The sequence below is a fragment of the Mustela putorius genome, unplaced genomic scaffold, assembly GCF_011764305.1.
Source record: "Mustela putorius furo isolate JIRA1106 unplaced genomic scaffold, ASM1176430v1.1 tig00000594_pilon_pilon_pilon, whole genome shotgun sequence".
Lineage (NCBI taxonomy): Eukaryota > Metazoa > Chordata > Mammalia > Carnivora > Mustelidae > Mustela > Mustela putorius.
The window spans coordinates 91,087-113,488 of NW_025421427.1; the positions used below are offsets into that span (position 1 = coordinate 91,087).

General features: G+C 45.6%; 2 protein-coding genes across 2 annotated transcripts in view; one reads left to right on the plus strand and one right to left on the minus strand.

Moving 5' to 3' along the window:
• The window catches only part of SCGN (secretagogin, EF-hand calcium binding protein), a 38,065-nt gene that overhangs the window by 11,012 nt on the left and 4,651 nt on the right, over positions 1-22,402 (plus strand). Inside the window, exons 5-10 of the mRNA XM_004778782.3 lie at positions 2,487-2,543; positions 2,977-3,054; positions 11,839-11,894; positions 17,190-17,235; positions 17,489-17,548; positions 19,269-19,337. Of these exons, the coding sequence (XP_004778839.1) occupies positions 2,487-2,543; positions 2,977-3,054; positions 11,839-11,894; positions 17,190-17,235; positions 17,489-17,548; positions 19,269-19,337 (366 nt within the window). The remainder of the gene's footprint in view (positions 1-2,486; positions 2,544-2,976; positions 3,055-11,838; positions 11,895-17,189; positions 17,236-17,488; positions 17,549-19,268; positions 19,338-22,402) is intronic.
• On the minus strand, positions 884-1,759 carry LOC101680172 (protein FAM204A-like). The gene is given in 2 exon segments (XM_045082221.1): positions 884-1,085; positions 1,088-1,759. Coding segments are annotated over 2 exon segments (711 nt in total). The 5' UTR covers positions 1,746-1,759; the 3' UTR covers positions 884-1,032.

Consider the following 22,402-nt stretch of genomic DNA (forward strand, 5'->3'; position numbering starts at 1 on the left):
GTCATGATCCCAGGGTCCTGGGTTCAAGCCCTGCTTCGGGCTCCCTGCTCAGCTTCTCCCTCTTCCACTCCCCCTGCTTGAGTTCCCTTTCTCTCTTGTGTCTCTCTCTAATAGATAAAATCTTAAAAAAAATTAAAAATAAATAATAAATAATAAATAAATAAAATAAATAATAAATAATAAATAAATAAATGAGCACATTATTCACATAGAAACCTTTGGGCCTCCAATGGCTGGCTCAGTTGTAGTAAAATTATAAGATAATGTAGACAGAAAATTTTTGGAGAATAGCATAAGAAAAGCATGAAAAATGGTTTGATTATTTAAAATTCTCATTCTTAGCTTTGGTATATTCACACCATAAAAGTTTGAATGTAATTTATATTACATTTGTTGACTTTGTAAGTCTGGCTGAGTTCAGGGGCCATAGGGCATGAAGTTTCTCAGTCTTCTCATGGCCTATCAGTACCCCCACTAGCCCTGCAGGGTGCTCAGGCTGACTGGGGTCTAGAATTAAGGTCCCTGCAGTGAGTGACTCAGCTAACCCATTCTATAGCTATAGACGATCTGTCAGTTAAAAAAAGAAAAGAACTTAGGGGCGCTTGGGAGGCTCAGTCAGTTAAGCATCTGCCTTTGGCTCAGGTCATGATCCCGGGGTCCTGGGATCAAACCCTATATCGGGATACTGCTCAGCATGGACCCTGCTTCTCCCTCTCCCCCTGCTTGTGCTTTCTCTCTCTCTTTTTCTCTGGGTCTTGCTCTCTGTCAAATAAAAAGTTAATTAATTAAAAACAAAAACAAATAACAGTGTTACTTCTTCTGCCTTTTCTTCTTCTTCTTCTTTTTTTTTTTTTAGAAAGACTTGAAAAGATTTAATAATCAACTCCCAAACTTTATGCTTATTTTTCCAATTTCTACCAGTTTCCTGACATAGTTAACATAAGCAGGAAAATCTTTTCAGTAAATTGAGCAGTTGGAGACTCAAGCAAAAACCCAAGTCAAGACTCCAACATCTTGAGGAATTGTGGCAAGCTACATATATCCCATGTTGCTCTTGGTTTCCCATCTCTTCTTTGCTTCAAACCCCATGCAAGTTTCTTCTTTTTTCGGGCAACCTGTGAATTTTCAGCATCCTTTTTGGCTTGTACAAAGTTGTGGCAGGCAACTGCCTTAGCAATTTTTACACCAAGCTCCCGAGTAGCTAGCTGGTTGCTGAGTTCCTCAGCCTTCTCGATGTTCCACTCTTCCACAGCCTGGTCTATGCTCTTTTCAAGGCCCGACTTGTCAACTTTTTTCTTTTTAACAGGGGGGTCAAACCTATCATTGATTCCAAAATACTGAGTAAGCTCCTTCCACTGGTTTTCACTTGAGGTCTGTTCACTATGAGTCTCTTCCTCATTCTTCAATTTACCTTTCCTGGAGCGTTTCCTTTTCTTCCTTCTGAATCCTGAAGTTGAGGTTTTCTGTTCAGCATGTTTTTTATGCAATTCTTGAAATTTATGCCACATATTCAAGGGAATTCCAGAGGGGCACTCTTTGTATGCATTTACATTTGCCTCTGCCCCAGGTTTTGGTCCATCAGTTTGGCCATCTGAGATCTCTGTTTTTGTAATGGCCCCATCTTCTTTATCTTCCTGCAAGTTAAGTCCAGAGTTCTCTAATGGGGCTTCATCTTCAGAATTCAACTCAACATCACTTTCATTTAGGCCAGGAGGTAGCAGCCCACTCCACATCTTTTCTTCCATCAGGAGCCGGCTGCTCGGCCGCCATCTTAAGACCCCCTTTTTCTTCTTTTTCATGTAGACTCTACACCCAGCCTGGAACCCCAAGCAGGGCTTGAGCTCACAACCCTGAGATCAAAACCTGAGCTGAGACCAAAAGTCGGGGGCTTACCCGGCTGAGCCTCCCAGACACCCCTACTTTCTGATTCTGTACAAGAGTTCGAGAAATAGCCAACCCGTGAGGCTTAAGCATGGGATAATCCGAGGTGATTCAAATCACACCGCCTATGAGAGAAAGCAGTTCAGCGTGTCTATAGAAGTGTTCAGTTGTCCAGTTTTGTGAGCGTATCTTCAGCCAGATGAAGGCTGCCCTTTACACCCTAAAGCCAAGGAGAGGCTTGTCTCATCACTGGGAACTACCTGAGATATTTTCTTCCCTTTATCCAGAGCCAAGGCCACACAGGGAGGATCCCTGTGCGGCCTGCGGGCAGCACAGTTTATTTTGAAGGGGTTCACCCTTTCACTAAGGGTTATAGTTTGATGCAGTGCCTCCACTTGATGCCCCCCAACTTTGCATGGGCCACGGGCTTTGCCTCCTGCCGGCTTTGTGTGCAATTTCCTGATACAGCTGCAGGCTACGTTCTCTGCGACAGCACATGGACCCGGGACAAATGTCGGCATCAGTCCTCCATGATCTCTCTGGCTGTGTGCTTGTTTACATGGCCGCTGGTTCCTAAACAGATGCCTGGCTTTTGTGTATTTCAGATTTGGCGCAAATATGATGCTGACAGCAGTGGGTTTATATCAGCGGCTGAGCTGCGTGTAAGTGTCACCGGGCGGGTCTCTCACTGGGGGGCGGGGTGCCCGTTCGCCACTGGGAATTGGATACACGTGGATCATGAATTCTATTTCTGTGAGCCCAAGAAACTTGGATTTGAATGAGGGACTTTAAAAAACAGTATTTGTGTTTAAAAGCTTTAGAAAGTACAAGTGATAACGGTTTCTCTAGGAAAGACACTTCATTGAGGAGTTTTGACACTTTTTCCATGCCTGGAGCTATTCTCTGGGTTCTAAGAACATCCTTTAAACAGGGACATCCCTCCCCATTCTTGGATTTATTGCTTGCTAAAAGCATTTTATTTTCTCCATTAAAAAAAAAAAAAAATGAACCACAATCCTTGATGTAAGTCCTCCCGAGATCTTGGCGGTTTATCTGTTCTCTGTTTGAGATGTGGTTCTTCTCTTGATGTCACAGAACTTCCTCCGAGACCTCTTTCTCCACCACAAAAAGGCCATTTCGGAGGCTAAGCTGGAAGAATATACTGGCACCATGGTAAGTAACTGAGTGATGGGATCTCCACAAGGGGGTTAACCACCCCTCCGCCCCCCGCCTCTCCAGGGCCCAGAAACAGAAGCGCAGAGTAAGTGCCCCAGTGAGCATGTGTGGACTAAGTGAATGCAAGAGGAAAAGTCAACTCTCCAAAATGGGCTAACATTGAGCCTCGTTAGCCCCTCTCTGAGGTTGGGGCGGCATGTGCTGGAGATGGAAAGCAGTTCACCTGTCCTTGGGGAGACCAGGGAAGAAGAGTCAACATTGTGTTACTAGGCACCGGCCAATGAGCTCAATTCTACGGGAGGTCACATGGAAATGGGCACATGGACAATCAGAAACCTAGACAACTAGGACCAAACACATGGAAGCCACTTAGAGAGCTGAGAGTCAGCTGGGCGGGAGAGGTGTGCCCCTGTTCTGCCACGTCTTAGCTATGACCTTGGGAGATTGTCAAGCCTCTCCTTTTACTTACTTCATCCATAAAATGGGGGATTAATAGGACCAAATTACTGTGAGGGCAACGGAAGTACTGGGCAGGCGTCTGGGTCATGAGGCGTGTTAACTCTCATTTTCAGGCTTGCTATGGTCCTTGTTGTCGTTACTTTACTTGTCCCTTGTGGCATTCACGTGCTGAATGACCGAGATTATTTCGGTGTCAAAACTCCTTGGAAAACGGTGGTTTGGGAGCAGCTGCTTCTGGCAACCCCCCCCTCACCTTCCGTTCCGACTCGTTCCCCGCGCATCTCCCCCGCCATGCAGCAGCAGCCTGGCTCCCCTGCCTTCCCTCTCCTCTGAGCCCCCTCCCGGCCCCAGATGCGTGCTCCTTTCCAATCGAACTCCGTAGGTGGTTTCTCAGTCAATAAGCAAGGAGATGGCTGGTGAAGGCTTGACTGCTTGTAGGATTGTTACATCTATCATATGAGGCGTTCTTGACCAGATTGATGTGACTCAAATTCCTGGAGCACAGTCGGGAACATGCACCCCTGGGAAGAGGTCGTGAATTCCCATAAAATGGGTGCCGCTTAAGTGACGTTTCCAAACAGGGTGTTATTGCTGTGACTTCTCGGCAGGGGTGGCATTGTTTATGCTATGTATCTTATCCTGAAGCCTTAGAAAGGGTAAGTGACAGTCACCACCTTGTTGAATTCGTTTTTTTTTTTTTTTTTTTTTTTTAAGATTTTATTTATTTACTGGAGAGACAGAGAGAGAGAGAGAACAAGTCGGGGGGAGGAACAGAGGCAGGAGAGGGAGAAGCAGACTTCTTGCCAAGCAGGGAGCTCCACCTGGCGGCTCGATCCCAGGTCTCTGGGATCATGACCTAAACCAAAGGTAGACGTGCTTACCCCACCATGTCGAATTCTCAAATGCACTTCCCAGATCCGGTAACTCGGAGAAGTTAAGTTACTGGACCAGAGGCCCCAGTTAAACTGGAAGCCAAGCCCCCTTGGTTTTCAGCCCGGCCCCTCCTGCCACTCACTCTGCACTCTAAGTCCCCAAATGCTGCCCCAGTCACAGGTGCCTGCCCTGGGTGGGAGGAAGGTGCTCTTAACCATGAAGACTTGTAAATGGCCCAGAAAGAAGCTAAGCCCATTCCAAGGACAGAATCCAACCCCAGGCCAGGATCTCAATGAAGGAAATAATCTGGTGTCTTGCTCTGTTGATCTGTTTTGAGAACAGGCAGCAGGGTGCTTGAGATCCCGAGTAAATATATAGTCAGCCCTGCAGGGTGACGTGGGACATCCCCTCGAAGCAGGAAGCAGTTTCCCAGTACAGGGAGATCTCTGGGTTTCTTCCCACCTGATTTCCAGTGAAACCTGCCCGCAGAATAAGGACTATGAAATGAGCGATGTCCTCTGCCTGGGACAGAGAAAGACAAGCAGATCCTGTTTCGAGCTGAGCACTTTTCCAGGCTTAGGTTCACACCTCATCAGCACTGACTGTTGTTACCTCGATTTGATTCACTTAAAAAGCATGCGCCGCACAATGCAATACTCTCACTCAGGATCTCCAGCGTTTCTAGTGTTTGTTTGGTTACCTTTGATTCTGAGGGGCTTCCCTCAGGCTCCAAGTGTAATGCTAAACTGCCTCTTTTTTTTCCCTTTCTTTCTTTCTTTCTTTTTTTTTTTTTTTAAAAGATGTATATATTTATTTGTTTGACCGGTGGGGGAGAGAGAGAGAGAGCACAAGCAGGGGGAGGTGGAGAGGGAAAGAGAAGCAGACTTCTTGCTGAGCAAGGAGCCCCATGCGGGACTCGATCCCAGGACCTTGGGATCATAACCGAGCTGAAGGCAGATGCTTAACCAACTGAGCCATCCAGGTGCCCCTTTTTCTCACTTCTTAGCATGGCTCAACAATTTTTTCCCTCTCTTTCTTCTCCTGGTTCTTGCCTGTCCTTCAAGATTCGGTTAGATGTCACCTTGCCTTAGAAAACCTTCCAGAACCTTCTTCTGTAGTCAACAAAGTGCCTCTCTTCTGTGCACCCAGACTTCCTTGTACCTATTACTGAGTCCTCACAGTCATCTGTTCGGCCCATCCCACAGCTACCCACGATCTGCTATGCCCCAGGCACCCCTCTGGTCGCCAGGGACCCAGCAGTGAGCAAAACAGACAAAGGGGAGATGTCTGACAATAACCAGAAACATAATAAATAATAAATCAGATTGCATGACAGAGGGTAACAAGTATTACGGAAAAATGAAAACGCAGAGCAGAGCGAAGGCTAGCCACGCCAACAAAGCAGCGAGGACAAGGGCCTGGGGAGGAGAGGAGGCTGCGGCAGGACCGCGAGTGCAGCAGGCACAGAGCCCCTGGGACAGCAGTGCGCCTGGGATCTTCAAGGACTGGAAGACAGCAGCGGGGCTGGGGCAGAGGGAGCGTGGGTGAGGAAACAGAGGCCAGACCCTGTAGGGCTTCTGAGGATTCAGCAGGATTCCTGACAAGTCAGCTGGGGTCAAGGACAATGCTGACATTACTTGTTTACGGATCTTGTTCTTTCCCAGCCGGTGACTCTTCCCGCGCAAGGACAGTGTCGCATCTCCTCAAATCTCTGCGTTCCCTGCCCTCCCTCGGGGCCAGGCACACATAGGCTACTTAATGCCAACTGTCAGAACTGAATTTGCAGGCTAACTAGTAGCCAGCTAAAATAAGAAGCCGTGATGACAAAAGCAAAGCTTACCCTTGGGACCTCCCACCTCCCTTGCCTGTGTTCCTTGAGCCTTTCCACCCCCATGACGGCTCCCGCTCCCCCTTGGGGTGCCCCATAGGTCATGGATTGCGCAGGTCCAAGCTCCCTCAAGCTGTTCTTGGTGCTCTGAAATTCCTTTTTCCCTCTTTTTAAACCAAACCCTCCAGGCAGAGCCAGAAGGAGTGCTTGGAAGTGCCGAGCTTGATCCTTTATGGCTCCCACTGGGATCCTTCACCCCGTGTAGACAGTCATCGGACTGGGTCCCCACCAGGCAGGGTCTGAGCGGTGCTGAGCCCAGGGGCAGACCCAGACAGGGTGGCTGGAGCCCCACGCTGATGACCAGAGGGACGAGGGGCAGGAAACCAGGTACCAAGAGTGGGGACGAGAGCCAGAGGATATGGAAGAGGCAGAACAGAGCAAATATGATGAGACAATCCCAGCAGGACAGGCCTGTGATATGTCCCTGTGGATTCAGAATCCACATCACTATGTTCCTGAAGTTGAGTCAGACGTGCTTTAGTAGGCTAAGGAGTAGGTTCTCAGAGTGACCCAGCATGTCTTCCCACACCAAAACCCTCACTCCCTTCATGCTTTTTTTCTTCCAGGTCCGACTATGATCTAGTAAACTAGTTCACTCAAAGATGTGAGTTCATTCATTCAACAAATATTTAGGGAGAGCTCACCAAGGCAGATATGGCCCCTGACCGTATGGAGTCTTCCAATTAGGGACAATTTGAGAAAGGAGGGAAAAAGCAAAAATTCACTCTGGTCGCTCCAGTTCATCCCCATTGTGCCGGTCATTGTCATAGACCATCCACTGACAAGTTGAGTTCAGTTTGGCCTTCCGTCCCTAAATACAGTGATCTCATCTTGAGATCCAGTTTGCCTGACTTTTCAAAAATCAGGCAGATCACAAGGAAGCCACAATTCTAGAGCTTCTGCAAAGGCAGAAGGTAGGTAGATGGACAGAGTCCAAGTTGCGTTGTTTCAAGATGTCTTCTCCCCTGAGGAAACATGATGTTTTCATAGCAACACAACTAGCCTTTATTCCAGTCCTGGGTACTTGACTCGTAATCATTGTGCAAAGCACTTTTCAAACATTTGATTCTCTCAACAACCTCATAAAAATAAGGGTTTTTTTTTTTTTAGCCCTCATTCTATAAATGAAAGAAACTGAGAATTGCAGACTTTCACGGGTCAAATATAGTAAGGATGGAGTGGAAATGCATACCCAAATCTATCTCCAAAGCTTGCCTTTTCCACCACAATACTCATGTCTGAGAGCTGAAATACTGAGTCATTAGAAAGAAAACTTCCAAAAGGGAAAAGTAAAGCTCTGCTGAGAGATCAAGAAGCGATGATGATCCCCTGAAGAGAGTGAAGAGCCAGGCGAGGACAGGCCGTGTTGGGGACTTCGGATTCTTGTGATGTTTTTCAAGAGGAGATGATACCGGAGCTCAAGCTCTCAAGCCACGCCAGAATTTATTACCTAAGAAAGTGGATTGTTCATGAATCATCCTAAGAACCGACATCTTATTCAACACAAAATAGGAAACAAATGGAAGACAAAAGGGAAGGAGAAAGGATTCTACAACATCACCTGGGGAGGAGAAGGGCCTGGGAAGAAAAGATAACTTTTTGCCCATAGAGAGCCCCCCCAGGGGCATCTCATTCAAACAGCCCATCATAAGGGACAGGAAGGGGTGTCAAGGAGACATTGTGCTGCTTACAAAGACAACACTCAGCAGGAAAGAATCCGCACATCACGCCTCAGTCTGGCAACCCTAGTCGCCCAGAGCACTTCTCTTCGAAGCCTTTAGGTTTCAATCTTGAAAAATACCGGGCTGGCAGCTCTTTCCATGGGGATGGCCTGGGCTGAAGAAGATCTGGCAATGTACAATTTTTGATGGCTCTCAGCTCAGATCTGGAAGCCTAGAATCCTGTGAAGTAGGTGAGGGGGATCCCAGTGGTCTCACCCAGCTTTAGAGTATCTGCGTTGAGAACCGTTCATGGATCAAGACTGTCCTGTTATTCTTTGTCTGTTTTGTTGTCAAAACCTGCGGCTCTTCTGCTTCTGTGGCTGCCCGTAGCACTCATTTTGTTCCAAACTGTCGTGTGGGGATAGGCTAGCAATCAGTCAAATCCAAGTGGCCCCTCACAGGTTCTTTATGCCTTGAGGTGATCAGCGAGTGTTGAGGAATCCAGCCAGTAGGGGAGTTACCACCCTGAGACCTAGTCTAACCAGAAGATGAGATGACTTTAATGAGATTATGGCTGATCTATTTTAGTTGACTTCCTTAAATTCAGAGGCGGCTTATATATACTTTTCCAGAGAACATATTTGAGACCTGGACTATAGTTTGTTTGTTTGTTTGTTTGTTTTTTAAAGACTTTTTACATTTCCCTAGCGACCTGTGGGTGAATGAACTTTCAGAAACTCAATATTCTCTGAAGAGATTTTAGAACCTTAGTCTAACTAAGTGATACACCAAGTGTGAAATCTGCTGCTGCTTTAATGGCTTTTTTTGAGCAATGGGCACAGTGAGGTGAACACTGCATTACAGATCTGGTTCAAAGGTTTGGCATCAAATGCTTTATTTATGAAATGTAGCCTGCTAAATAAATTCAAATAGACCCAGAGGACTGGCACGTTTGAAAGTGGTCTGCAGCCTGAACAATGAATGAATCACAGCAGAGCACCCAGGCCTAAGCACAAAGTCGAGGTCTGCAGACCTGACCTTCTCCTAACTCCTGATTAATGTTGTGGACAAGGAAGGAAACAGCCTATGAACAAAATCCAATTATGACATCTCATTGAGAGTGGGGTAGGGGGAGGATTAGCTGTCCGAATAGAATATTATCAGGTAGTATTGAACTTTTAAAAATGTAAGCTAATGCATGTGGGGAGATGTTACGTTCACACACCATGCTAATTAGAGCATGGAGCTTTAACTCTTGTAAATGTGCAAATTAAAATCTGAGACCATGGCAGACAGAGAGACATGTGATGTTAAGCTTGTCCTATCATCTCCATTGGTCACAATCCTTGCGTTCAGGCCTGGATGGAAGTTGCTGGCTTGCAGCTTTCTTCCATAGACGGAGGCACTCAATTCTCGGATCCAGGTTGATGGGAAACATGCCTGGGTTCTGTGTCGAGAGCTCTTCCCTCCAGTGCTGGTGACCTCCCTGGCCTCATGACTTGAAATACCAGCTAATGGTGATGACCCTCTATTCACAGCTCTGACTCTTCACTGAACTTCTTAAGTGAACTGTGTAGCCCATTTTCTGATGGGCAGAAGCATGATTTACCACATTGGTGCTCAGTTCTTCCTCAAGCCAATTTTGAGCAAAGGGCATTTTCCCCTTTTGAGTAATCTGCACAGCAGTGGAGACGGGCCTACATCTTTCGAGATGAGTTACTACTTGCTTAAAGCTCAAGATCATCTAGCTCTCTATTAAAGTAGGACCTTTTATAATGATGGTGTCATGGGAAATAACTCATGGCTCAGTCTCCTGCAAAGCGTGCTGCTCTCAGATTTTTACTGGATACAGAATTTATGTCTAAGGGGCATGACTGGATGTGTAATATATCCAAGTGTATAAAAATATAACCTGCATTTTAATGGATTCTGTAATACATATTTTTGATGCTAAAGTTTTGGGGGAATGGTCTTTCAAATTCATTTCAAATATTAAAAAGAAATGATTTAGGGAGTGAGGAAGGATGGACAGATCTGTTTTTTTAATGCAAAAAACTGTTAGATATGATCTCAGTTTTTCTCATTCCCTCTTTTCCCCATATAACCTCTTTCTACAAATATGTTTAGAGATACTCAGCTGCACTGAAATGTTGTGAAGTCATAAAATTCATTCACAATATGACTCAAATACGCCATGAAATGTCTCTCTTCCATCTTGCCTAAACTAACCTGGTTTTCTTGATTCTAACCTTTAATCTTCTCTTGTTCAAAGCCTTCTCTGATCTAATAATTTAAATAGTCTCTTTAGATAGTGCTAAGTCTTTCTGAAAGGAGGAGCTTGGCCTCGTAGATTTCTCAGTCATCTTCATCCAACCCAGACTGGCATCAAGGAGGGGCACCTGGGTGGCTCAGTCAGTTAAGTGTCTGCCTTCAACTCAGGTCATGATCCTAGGGTCCTGGGATTGAGCCCCGAATAGGGCTCCTCATTCAGTGGGGAGTCTGCTTCTTCCTGGCCCTCTGCCCCTCTACCCCTTGCCCCACCTCTTGTGCACTCTCTCTCAAATAAATAAAATCTTTAAACAAAAAATGGCATCAATGAGAGAAAAGTGACTTTGGGCCTTAATGGTGGAGGTGGGAAGCTGAGGTCTCTGGGCACAAAGGTCTGACTCATCTAGTCTACAGGCTGGTGTCTCGTGGCCACTCAGTGGCTGCCTTGCTGGTATTCACAGCTGAAGTCTGCGGTGAGCTCATAACCCATGCTCCTAGCTTTGGCTAGCGCACTGGGAAGTATAGGCTAATCCAGCAGCCATCCTTTACTTCTTGCTAGATGCAGGCCATGAATTCTCTGCCACATCTCTAGCAGAGTCCACATGTTCTTGCCACACAACAGACTAGTAAATTGGGAGGCAAGTTGCTAGGGGGAAGGAAAGCAATTTTATTTAGAAAGCCAGCAGACCAAGGAGATAGCAGACTGTGGTCCCCAAGAGAATCTTTCTTCAGCATGAAATGTGAGTTTCTTTTATTTTATGAGGAGGCTGGAATCAAGAGGTGACTGATGTCTGTAGACATTCAGGAGCCCACAGGGTCCAGGGAAGGTTATGAAAAAAGTTTTCTGTCCTTGGTTCCTTCATCTTTGGGTGCAGGAATCCAGTCATGGCATCCTTGTAAACCTTAAACATAGCATTGTTCTTTCTACACATATTTCCTTTTCTTTTTGGGTGAAGTGGGTGTTGGGGAAAGAGTGGTTTTTGCATGTCTCAGCTGCAGCACACCTATGTGCAGGGCTCCACAGATGTCTGTCAGCCCTAGGTCGCAGCAGCAAGGGAAAGAGGCGACACAGAATCAGACATGCTAAGTGTCTCCCTATGATGCATCCTCTTTGCAGCCTATGGTTCAGGGGTCCACCCCAGCCCTCTGTTCTGGCATCACCTCATCCCATCACAGCCAGACACATGGAAATTCCACAGGCTCTCAACCCAGCTCCCAAACCCTTGGGTGTTCAAAGTGTCTTGTGGGGGTGCATGGGGCTGAGCCACAGCAAGTCCTTCCTCAGCTGCTGCCCCCCTCCCTCAGGAATCTCCTTTCCAGCAGACTGAGCTCAGACACCCACCCACTGGAGCCTCCTGTTTCTTCCTGTCCCACTCTTCCTTCCTACAATCCTTGTAGCCTAGAGATGTAGGTTTTCCCCTCTGCCCCATCCTCCTCAACGACTTTGGCCTTCAATGGAAAAGCGATATTTCTCCTGTGCTCGGTAGGGAGCATTCTGTGACACGAGCCAGCCTCAGGCAGTTTAGACAACTGTGGAATCAGAAGGGCAAAACGGCAAAGTGCTCTAGTAACTTTCAGAGTGAATTCCTGCTACAAGTACTTCTTACAATCATGTCCTCTTCTGCATTCCAGATGAAGATCTTTGACAAAAATAAGGATGGCCGGTTGGATCTGAATGACTTGGCAAGGTGAGTAGCCTGGGAATAGTGTTGCAAACCTAGACACACCATCGTGGGGGGAATCCATGATGCACACACTTCTCTTTGAAAGGCAGAGGTCAGATCTTGCCTGGAACCCTGAAGAACGGGCTCATCTGGCCAAATGAACAGCAGTTGTTTTCAGTCTTCTGGGGGTGACAGATCCCTTTGTAAAGATAATAAAAGTCCCCCCCCCCACCAAAGACACAATACACAAAGTTTTCATAAAATTTTATAGGTGGGTCATGGGCCAGCCCTGCCTTCAAAGGCCAGACGTTCCTGGTCTCACATAAGGACCCCATGAAAACATAAGTCTGGAATACCATTCACTGCTCTGGGAAAGCGGAGTGGTAAGTTCAGGACAGAGGACGACTGAACCAGACTCCAGCCGTGCTGTCTGGAGTTTTTTGGTATTGGCGTAGCCTCCTTGGGCACCCAGCCAGAGTGTAGGAGAAGGGTGACAGCAGAAGTAGCCCAGTACCTGCAAAAGTGCTGTCTGTTAGGCCAGTGTTGTGACACAATGGGCATGTCAGCATGTTATCTCAAGGCTAGCTGACCCTGAGATGACCTGTGGTGGTCCATAGAAAGGGAAAAAAAAAATCACTGGATCCAGAATACATGGGTATAACCAGATGGAGCAGTTATGATCCCAAGTGCCGGAGGATGGGGCAGATGGAGTCACAGCACAGACAGTGACAGAGGGTGGCAGTTACAGGCTGCAGGGCACAAGGAACTTTAGCTGGGAGATGGGGAGTCCATGGACTGGGGTGATATTCAGTGATGGAATATCTTGGCAGATATTAACTTGGCAGTGGTTAACTTGGCAATATCATAAGCAGATATGAACTCGAGTTCAAAATCACAAAGCCCATACCAGCTACCCTCTCTCTTGATAGCAACATGTGTGAGTTCTTGCAGGGGATCTATGAAAGGGGACACACTAGGAAGAACCTCTCCTTAGTGGTGACCAGGACATTGACCCCAACACTCTACTGGGTCTTCTATTCTAAGCCTCATCCTCCGTGGCTCCTTCTCCAGGACGCTCATCCCAAATTTGGCCACTTTGCTGGGGAAGAGGCATGGAGAGACCAGCCAGACCAGAGGGGGATAAGAGTGTTTCTCCCAAAGGTTGAGGACGGAGGGATCTCCACTTTGTAGCCTTGGGGATTTGTCCCCTGGGTCCCACTCACTTCTCATTCTTTTGGCCAACTGAAGCAACGTTTCCTCTCAAATAGAGGCCAAGCTAGCTAATCTGAGAGCTGTGTAAGCACCAGTCCTAATAGGAATACCCAAAAGCCTAAGATTCACTCAAAACATGGCATCTGGATGAAAACAAGAACATTTGATTTCATTGCTCCCCTCACCAAAAGCACACACCATCTGACTGACTCAAGGCACTTCTCAGAGGTAGTAAGTGGAGGAGCCTCGAGCGCCCTCTGGAGGCCAGAGTGTGCCACTACCGGAAGCGGCTCTCTACCCTGTCATCAGTGATGCTTTTACTTCCGAAATGAAATCCACAGATAATATACTCTACCTGTGCACATAATGCTAAGACAGTTAGCATAGTGCACAAACTAGAACACATAAAGGGGAAATAAAGGAAAACAATTAGTAATAAAATAAAGTGTATTTCAGTGTCTAGGTGGCTGGACAGAGCCACAAGGAAGATATACCCGAGGGGAGGCTGCTTACATCTTGGTGAAGAATTACCACGAATATGTCAGTTCACATGCTGATTGATACAAAAATGGCCTTTTGGCAACTCACATGTCAGGAACTCACTTGCTGTTGATACAATTTTATAAAAAATAAATAACTCCTGATTGAGTTCCGAATGAAACAAAGCGTAGTCATCCCTCAATTTACGTGACTCAGATTATAGGGATCATGGACACAATTAGTAAATTATGTATACCTTGAGAAAAAATACCCGGGATCTTTATGTAAATAGGAATTCAGTTCTTGGTTCAAGTAGAATTATAAGCTGGATTTGTGTCATGTGAGTGCTCCCCTGCACATTCCAGCTTCAGGTGAGATATGGGATGATTGCCCCAGACCTTTCCATGCAATGCACAACATCTAGCATCCCAGGTCCTCATCTATAGAGGTCATGTCCCTTCTGTCAGTCATCCCCCCTGTCACTGTGGCTACCAAAAGGCCCCCCTGCAGCTAGCCAAACATCCCCCACTGGGGTCCTACTATTCATGCCCTAATCTCTTGAATAGCTTCTCTGCCAGTGGAGTGTTGTGTATAGAGAAGGATTCAAAGAGCAGTTGTGAACTGCAGGAAGAATTGACTTCATATGGAACAGAGATGCAAAGTGACAAGAGTTACTACATTCTTTTGAAACCAACATGATACGGAATTGGACAGTGACAATGGGGTAGGCAGAATGAAGGTGTCCATGTCCAAATTCCTAGAACCACTGAACATTTTATGTTACATGGCAAGGATCCATGCAGGTTGCAGAGAACAATGAAGTCCCTCACTGACAGACCTTCCAGAGATTAGACTGGATTATCCAGGTCAGCCCAAAGGTAGTAACAAGGGTCCTCTAAATGGGGAAGAAGGAAGAAGAGGGTCGGGTTTTGAAGGCTTTGAGGTGGAAAAAGGAGCCATGAGCCCAAGAATGCAGGAAGCTTCTAGAAGCTGGAAAAGACAAGGAAAGGGATTCTCCCCCAGAGCCTCCAGAAGGAGGCAGTCCTGTGACACCTTGATTTTAGCCTGAAGAAATCTGCCTCCGACTCTGATTTCCAGTATTGTAAGATGCTGATTTGCGCTGCTGAAGCCAACGAGTCGGGATCATTTGTCATAGCGACAGGGAAATAAATGAATGACTTACAGGCCTTAAAACATGTTAACATAGACTCTCCTCTCTCTCTTCCCACCTCTAGAACAGAGCCTTCTTACTCCACATGCGAGCTCCCCTCAGGCACATGTCCTCTCACTGGCGACATACTTTAGGCTGCTTGGTGCCAACCAAGAGATAAGGACAGGATTCCTCATAGAGTTCCAGGATAGTCTACCCTTTGACTGGATCAGATTCTCTTTACCCTGGGCATCCAGAAGAGCAAAATGTTCCAAAATCATTGTGTGATATTTTTCTGCCTTTCTCTATATTGTGAATGCATGATTATGAATGCAACATAAATTCAACGTTTTAGTCTTGGAAACTGACTGTAGTCTAGTAAATACAACTGTAATTAAGCAGAAAGTATGGAAATACTTTTGTTTTCCGAAAGTAAAACAAAACAAAAGTATTTTTGTTTCCAAAACAAAAGTATTTTTGTTTTATTATTTTTCCCATATTTTTAAAATTGAGTATCATTTATATCCTATAACATTTACTCTTACAAAGTGTACAATTCGGTGTACTTTAGTCTATTCATGAGGCTCTCCTCCACTGCCCATTTCTAGAACACTTTTATTGTGCCAGAAAAATACTCCATCCCCAGCAGGGATTACTCTCTCCTCCCCTTGCCTACCAATCCCTGATAACCACTAATCTATTTTCTGTTTCCATGGATCTGTTTTTCACATATATGAAATCATATAATGCATGACCTTTCATGTCTGGCTGAGGTTCTTTATTTCTTCATGTGGACTAAAGCAACTGTCTCATGTTCTTTTCATTTTAGCTCGAAGAATCCCTGTAGTATTTCTCACAGATCACATGTATTGTTGTTGATAACTGTTGTCTTTTTGCTTACTGACCTTTTGGAACTCATCCTATAAAATCTTGATCTTTGTCATATGTGGACACTGAAGTCTCTGCTTGGTTGCTGAATGGTTAGTTAATGACTGGGCAGAGATTTCTTTTCTGTCTCCCAATGTTTGTGCGGGGCCCTGTGTATGGGTTGGGCCCATCTTTCATATGCAACCAGGAAGTTTACAATTCTGCTTAGCCTTAACTTCCTGCTTGTACAGAGCCTGAGGATAAGCTGCTGGTGAGACCTTAGGGCCTCCTGAAGTCTTTTCTGTGCACACACGCAGTCCTGGGCATGGACGTAGTCTTATGTATGTCTACAGCTTTCTAGATTTTCAGAAATATGTTGGAGCTTAGATAAGCCCCAGTGGACATCTCATTCCCCCAGATTTTTCTTTTAAGCTTGTTACTTAGCCTGCTGTTTACCCAAACTCTTTTCTTTTCTTTAAATATTTTATTTATTTGAAAGAGAGACAGAGTGTGCAGGGGGTGCGAGGGGCAGAGCGAGAGGGAGAAGCAGACTCCCCGCTGAGCAGGGAACCAGGGGTGGGACTTGATCCCAGGACCCTGAGATCATGACCTAAGCTGAAGGAAGACACTTCACCAACAGAGCCACCCAGGTACCCATTTGCCCAAAATCTTATTTTCCATTGTCACCTGTGATCTTAAATAACTGCTTTTCATTGTTTTTGACAAATGCTCCCAGGTAAAATGCTTTCCCACTAGCTGACATCAAAATCAGGTCAAAGAAGTGCACCTTGCAAATGGGGTCGCTCAGAGAACATCAGGAAAGTCAAATAATGGCAGTTCTCTGGCAGTTAGGTTTTGAAAGGGCTCCAGCTCTGCTCTGCTCACCACAGAGCCGCTGCTAGAATGCTCCTTTCCCCTGGGGCTATGGGCTCTTCATTTTCAAAGACACAATAGAGCTGAGGAGGGATAGAAGGATGAAGCAAGTTAAAATGCCTCCACATCCACCGTTCTTACCAAGATTTAGTCATGTTTTTGGAAATAAACACTCCCCAGATTTCTGTAAGACTTGAATTTCTAGAATTCTGAAGAAGTTATTTTGACTTTTTTTTTTTTTGACAGCTTTCTCATTGCTGTTACGGAGGAGAGAGTTTTCATAAGCCTTTCCTCTGCCATTTTCCACCAAAACAACTTTTTAAAAAAAGATTTTATTTATTTATTTGACAGAAAGCATAAGTAGGCAGAGGGAGAAAGGGAAGCAGGCTCCTTGCTGAGCAGAGAACCCAATGTGCGGCTCAATCCCAGGACCCCGGGATCATGACCTGAGCTGAAGGCAGATATTGAACTGATTGAACCGCCCAAGCTCCCCCACCAAGATGACTTTTTAAAAGTCTCTCTGTGGTGATCTAATCCCTATGAAAGGTCTCTCCCAATTAATTTTTTAATTTGTTCTTATAATATAGAAATTTCCTGTTTTTCAAGCGCTCACCCTATTCTGTAGAATGATCTGGAAATTGCCTGCCCTTTCCTCATGCCAGAGTTACAGATCTGCTTGTCTCTGAGAGCTGACAGATCATCACATAAATTACTTTCTTTTCTTCTTTTCCATTTAGGATTTTGGCTCTTCAGGAAAACTTCCTTCTCCAATTTAAAATGGATGTAAGTAGTGACATTCCTCTAAGTGGGCTTGTGTCATTCCTGTCTCTCCATAAATTCGAGAGGGAGGGAAGAAAGGAAGGCATCTGTTTGTCTTGTGTAATTTATCTGGAGACCGACAAGGCTTAACTGTTAGAATCAAGGGATTAAGGGTCATTGGCTCAAAGTTTATAAAAGTTGTTTATGACCCTGGAAGAATGGTACAGCTGAAGGGTCCCGATGGCTGGACTCACATTCCTGTTTTCTCCGCACACAGGCTTGTTCCACTGAAGAAAGAAAGAGGGACTTTGAGAAAATCTTTGCCCACTATGATGTTGTAAGTGTGTCCTTTTGGGTTGTGCTGACTACTTGCAGGGAGCAAGCTAGTTTAGTCCCTATGTGGGGTCATCCTACCCACAGACCCTAAACTGATATGATGAACCCCCATCCCACATGTCTGCTGCTATGTCTTACCCTCCGCTTCTCCACGTAAACCAAAAACTACATTAAAATGGACAGAGGAGTATTTACGGTTGAGAAGAGAATAAAATCTCCTTTTGTATTTGTTTTTTTCTCTTTGGCTCCACACTGGGAGAACTTTTCTTCTTGATCTCCATCCAGAAAAGTATGTTTGAAAACAAAAACAAACGACAGCAAGTTACAGACCACATTCAACCCAAAGAAACAGAGGCAAAGTGAGCTCTGGTCAGCATAAAAACCACTTCTCTTAGAGGATTGATTATGTGGTTCTTCTTCAGACAGGAGAAAAGAATAATTCTAAAGCACTAAGTATGGTAAGGAGGTTGCATTTCTCGAGGACAAGGTAGGGTAATGCAAGAAGGAAGAAAAATGAGAAAGTTAGGAAGAGTCAGAAGAGATGCCATCCTGAAACTCACCAGACTGGGCACGTGAGTGTGTCATACCCTGAGCAGACACAGGCATCAGCCTGGGAGACGCGGCTCGGCAAAGGGATTACATGTCTAGCCTCTATGCCCCGTCCCCTGTGCATGAATCATGCCTCGTTAGCCATGGGACTTTGGGCAGGTTCCTTAACCTCCCTGGGCCTCATTTCTCTTACCTGCGAAGTTAGGGTGAGGAGGCTAATAATAATAATACCTACCCCAGGGGACTGGGGTGAGAATTCAGTGATTTCATGTTTGTAAAGCTCTTAGAAGGTGTTGGCAGGTAGCGTTTGGTAAATACACTACTTTTAAAAAAATAGATTTTTAAAAATGATATGTTAGGGACGCCTGGGTGGCTCAGTTGGTTGGACGACTGCCTTCGGCTCAGGTCATGATCCCGGAGTCCCGGGATCGAGTCCCGCATCGGGCTCCCAGCTCCATGGGGAGTCTGCTTCTCCCTCTGACCTTCTCCTCGCTCATGCTCTCTCTCACTGTCTCTCTCTCAAATAAATAAATAAAATCTTAAAAAAAAATTTAAAAAAATGATATGTTAAAGGTTCAAGGTGAAGAAAACTCAAAAACATGGATGGATGCGTTGTCATGACTGGAACTTTAGAGATGAAACTGAAATATTTTAATATGTATTGTATTTTATAGACATTCTTATAAAATGAGTAGGAAAAAAGTAAGGGTTTTGTGTAAGGACCAAATAATAATTCTAATACACTCAGTCAATATAGTCACTCCTGATTTAAAATTTTAATAATCATGAGATCCTTGCTAAATCATAAAGCACAATTTAAAAAAGTGTCAGCCTCTATCCTTCTAAGGACCGACATGATGTACAAAAATAGTACTTGTCTGCATGAAGCACGATCCTTGGGAAGCAAATGAAGTCGGTATGTATCACGTTAACGCGATTTGCAGGAGCCAAGGAACTCCCATTTGCTTACATGGGGGTTGCTGCGTACAATTAATTATTTTCATGTCTGTGGAACGTTCACATCCCACACACAAAACCTAACTGGAATGTACCGTTTTCGAACCTGTTTGCAAGCACAAAAGTATACTGATTTGCACAATTCACCCAATTTGCTCGTTAGCTTTCTGACCTAAGCAAACGGTGTCTGACGGAGTGGTTCTCGTCTCTTTCAGAGTAGAACAGGAGCTCTGGAAGGCCCGGAAGTGGATGGCTTTGTCAAGGACATGATGGAGCTGGTCCAGGTGATTTGAGGGGGCGTAGAGGTTTTGCTCCTCATCGGTCAGGGAGGCCGTTGTGACTGATTCCACTGTTTACTTCTGAGCACCTGTGGGGCTGACAATGCCAGGGACCAAATCTAGGGACACGGTCTGTTTAACAACCTTTGAGCTTCTGTGAGAACCGACATGTCTCCCTTTCTCTCTTAAGACCATTTGTAGTTTCGTGAAGCCCCCATAGCACCTTCTTGTTCGTACCATATAAAACCCCTCTCTTTTACCAGAGGGGCACAGTTCTGTTTATTTTTTGGTTAAAGAAAGGCCTTTCTACTCCTGGACTTGGTTACTAGAATACCTAAAACTTTTAATTTAATTCATGAAATCAATCCCATATTTGGTATCCACCTCTCCTCCATCACCGCCATCAGGGGCTGCTTTAAGGCCTCGCCTAAAATCTAGGCTACGTATGTGTCAGGACACGTTGCTGCAATTCGAAGTGACAGGATTGAGTTATAATCACATCACAAAGCAGTTTTAGGTAATGTGGACTTTAAAACAAGCAATCTCCTTGGAGATCCTGGTGCACTCTAGTAACTGGCGGTGGGATCTGGCTAAGCAGACACTTTGCAACTCTTCCTTTCCTCTGGGGCTGTCTAGCCGCTGAATTTAGCACATTCACATCCTTAGAGAGTTTTTGAGGTTTACACAGGACATGATGATTCCATTCTGGTTGGCCCAGATGGCAACAAATTGGAGTAGCAATTGTTAACTGGCTCTGGAATCCCAGACCTGTTTGAAAACCTGATTAAAACTGTGGAGTCTGGGGGCCACCTGGGTGGCTTTGTCGGTGAAGCATCCACTCCTGATTTTGGCTCCGGTCAAGATCTTGACATCGTGAGATCAAGCCCCTTGTTGGGCTCTGCACTGGGCATGACGCCTGCTTGTGATTCTCTCTCCCTCTCACCCTGCCCTGCTTGCTTGCGTGCTCGCGCTCTCTTTCCCTAACAACAACCACAAAACTATGGGGTTTTGCAGCAGGAACGCCCCCTCCCTCAGTTTACCAATGTTTGCATAAATCTGCAGCAAGTTCACATCATGTGATTGAGCAGGCATGACTGAGGTTTCTCTTCTCATCCATCGGAGGTCAGGACCTCTGATCAGGATGACATGGTGTTTTCTTTGCCTCCTCGCTCGCCTTCTTCCCCTCCCAGCTGGTCCCCCACCTCTTCTTTGTTCCCTTCGCCGGTGCTCCTGTCTGCGACTCCCCGGGCATTTGCGCAACCACGGAACAGTGGATGATCTGAGTGTGATAGTGCCTTTCGCGCTGATTGCCAAAGTTAAGTCCCACTGTATTTACTATCTATTTAATGCCAGAATGATTTCTGTAATGGAAACTGAGCAATTATCTATGGGACATTAAAATCGCACGGCAGTAGGCTTGGCCAAATTGCAGTTTTAATTTGCCTTTGATAGAGAGCATGGAATGGGTGGGGGGGGAACCTGCCTCTCAGAGCAGCTTTGTGGAGCTCGGGCCGCTGACTGCTCAAGTCCGCAGCCGGGGGGCTGCCCAGCCCTCCAGACCCTTTCAGCTGTCACTGAGGTTGGCAATGGCTTCCACAAGTTCCTGGAAGATATTGAAGGTCTGAAAACCTAAACCAGCCATAGAGCAGAGAAGATGGTTTCCCAGAGAAAATGAAAGAGCAGAGGAAATTTCTAGGCCACCCAAAAACATGCGGTTTGCCTCTTTGATAGATTCTTTGATAGATTCCTATCACCTCCATGGGAAGCCAGAGGACCCCCATGACGCTTGTCCTTGCCCCCCTTATCTGGGTGGGCCTTCTGGCATGACAAAAAGGCATCTCTCAATATAAGTACCAGCCAGGGGAAGAGAGCTGGTTTCCAAGGACTGAGTGAGGCCGCGTCAGTAGTAGAAAAGCAGGTAACAAGGGCTGGTTGGTTGAGCTAAAAAGTATTCCGAAGCAGTAAATTATTAATGTTCTCCTCTGAAGCCAGATCATTGAGGTGCAAACCTCTATTGGAGCTTTCCCAGTCTTTGGGGTTGCTTAAAAAACTCTTCACCATACAATTTGAAGGATGTTGTCAAGGGAAAATCTTTTGAGTAAATCTGACATTTCTCAGGTTCATACACTAGAGTCCTGTCCTGCGACTTTTAAATTTTCATTACATTAGAAAGGATCATGGGACAAGTTGACAAACCAATATCTGGATTTTTTTTTTTTAAGATTTTACTTATTTATTTATTTGAGAGAGAGAGCACATGAGCATGGAGAGGGGCAGAAGAATAGGGAGAAGCAACTTTCCACTGAGCAGGGAGCCTGACACGGGCCTCAATCCCAGGACCCTGAAGGCAGGCGCTTAACCGACTGAGCCACCCAGGCGCCCCTGATAATTACTTTTAAAGCAATTATCCCCACCACCACCACCCCATGCTTTTAAAGCAAATTCTATGGGCGCCTGGGTGGCTCAGTGGGTTAAACTTCTGCCTTCGGTTCAGGTCATGATCCCAGGGTCCTGGGATCAAGCCCCACGTTGGGCTCCCTGCTCGGTGGGAAGCTGCTTCTCCCTCTCTCACTCCCCCTGCTTGTGTTCCCTTTCTCGCTACGTCTCTCTCTGTCAAAAAAACAAATCTTAAAAAAATAAAAAATAAGAAAAAATAAAAGCAATTATCAGAGCATGTCATGAGGTCAGCAGGGAGGTGGCTCAGTTTCTCAGGGGAGAGTCGTTTGCAATAATGACCCTGAAATACATGGACTTTATGGCCTTTCTTTCCTGTACAACTATGTGTGATACATATGTTGAATCTGTATTAACAAAATTATCTGGTTATCAGAACATCCCTTTCCCTGATCTCTGGAATATGGCCCTCAAGGCTGTCCTCTGTCAGTATGAGGAGATCAGACAAAATAATTTCTGCACAATATTTATAAAGAGTCCATAGGCCCCTTGGCACAGCACAAAAATCAACATGAGAATCTACAGCTCAAAGAAGAAAGCAGAAAGGCAAGACAGTTGAGATACCTGGCATTCCCTCACCAAGGGTAGAAGTGTGTGGGTGGCAATGTGGGAAGCCA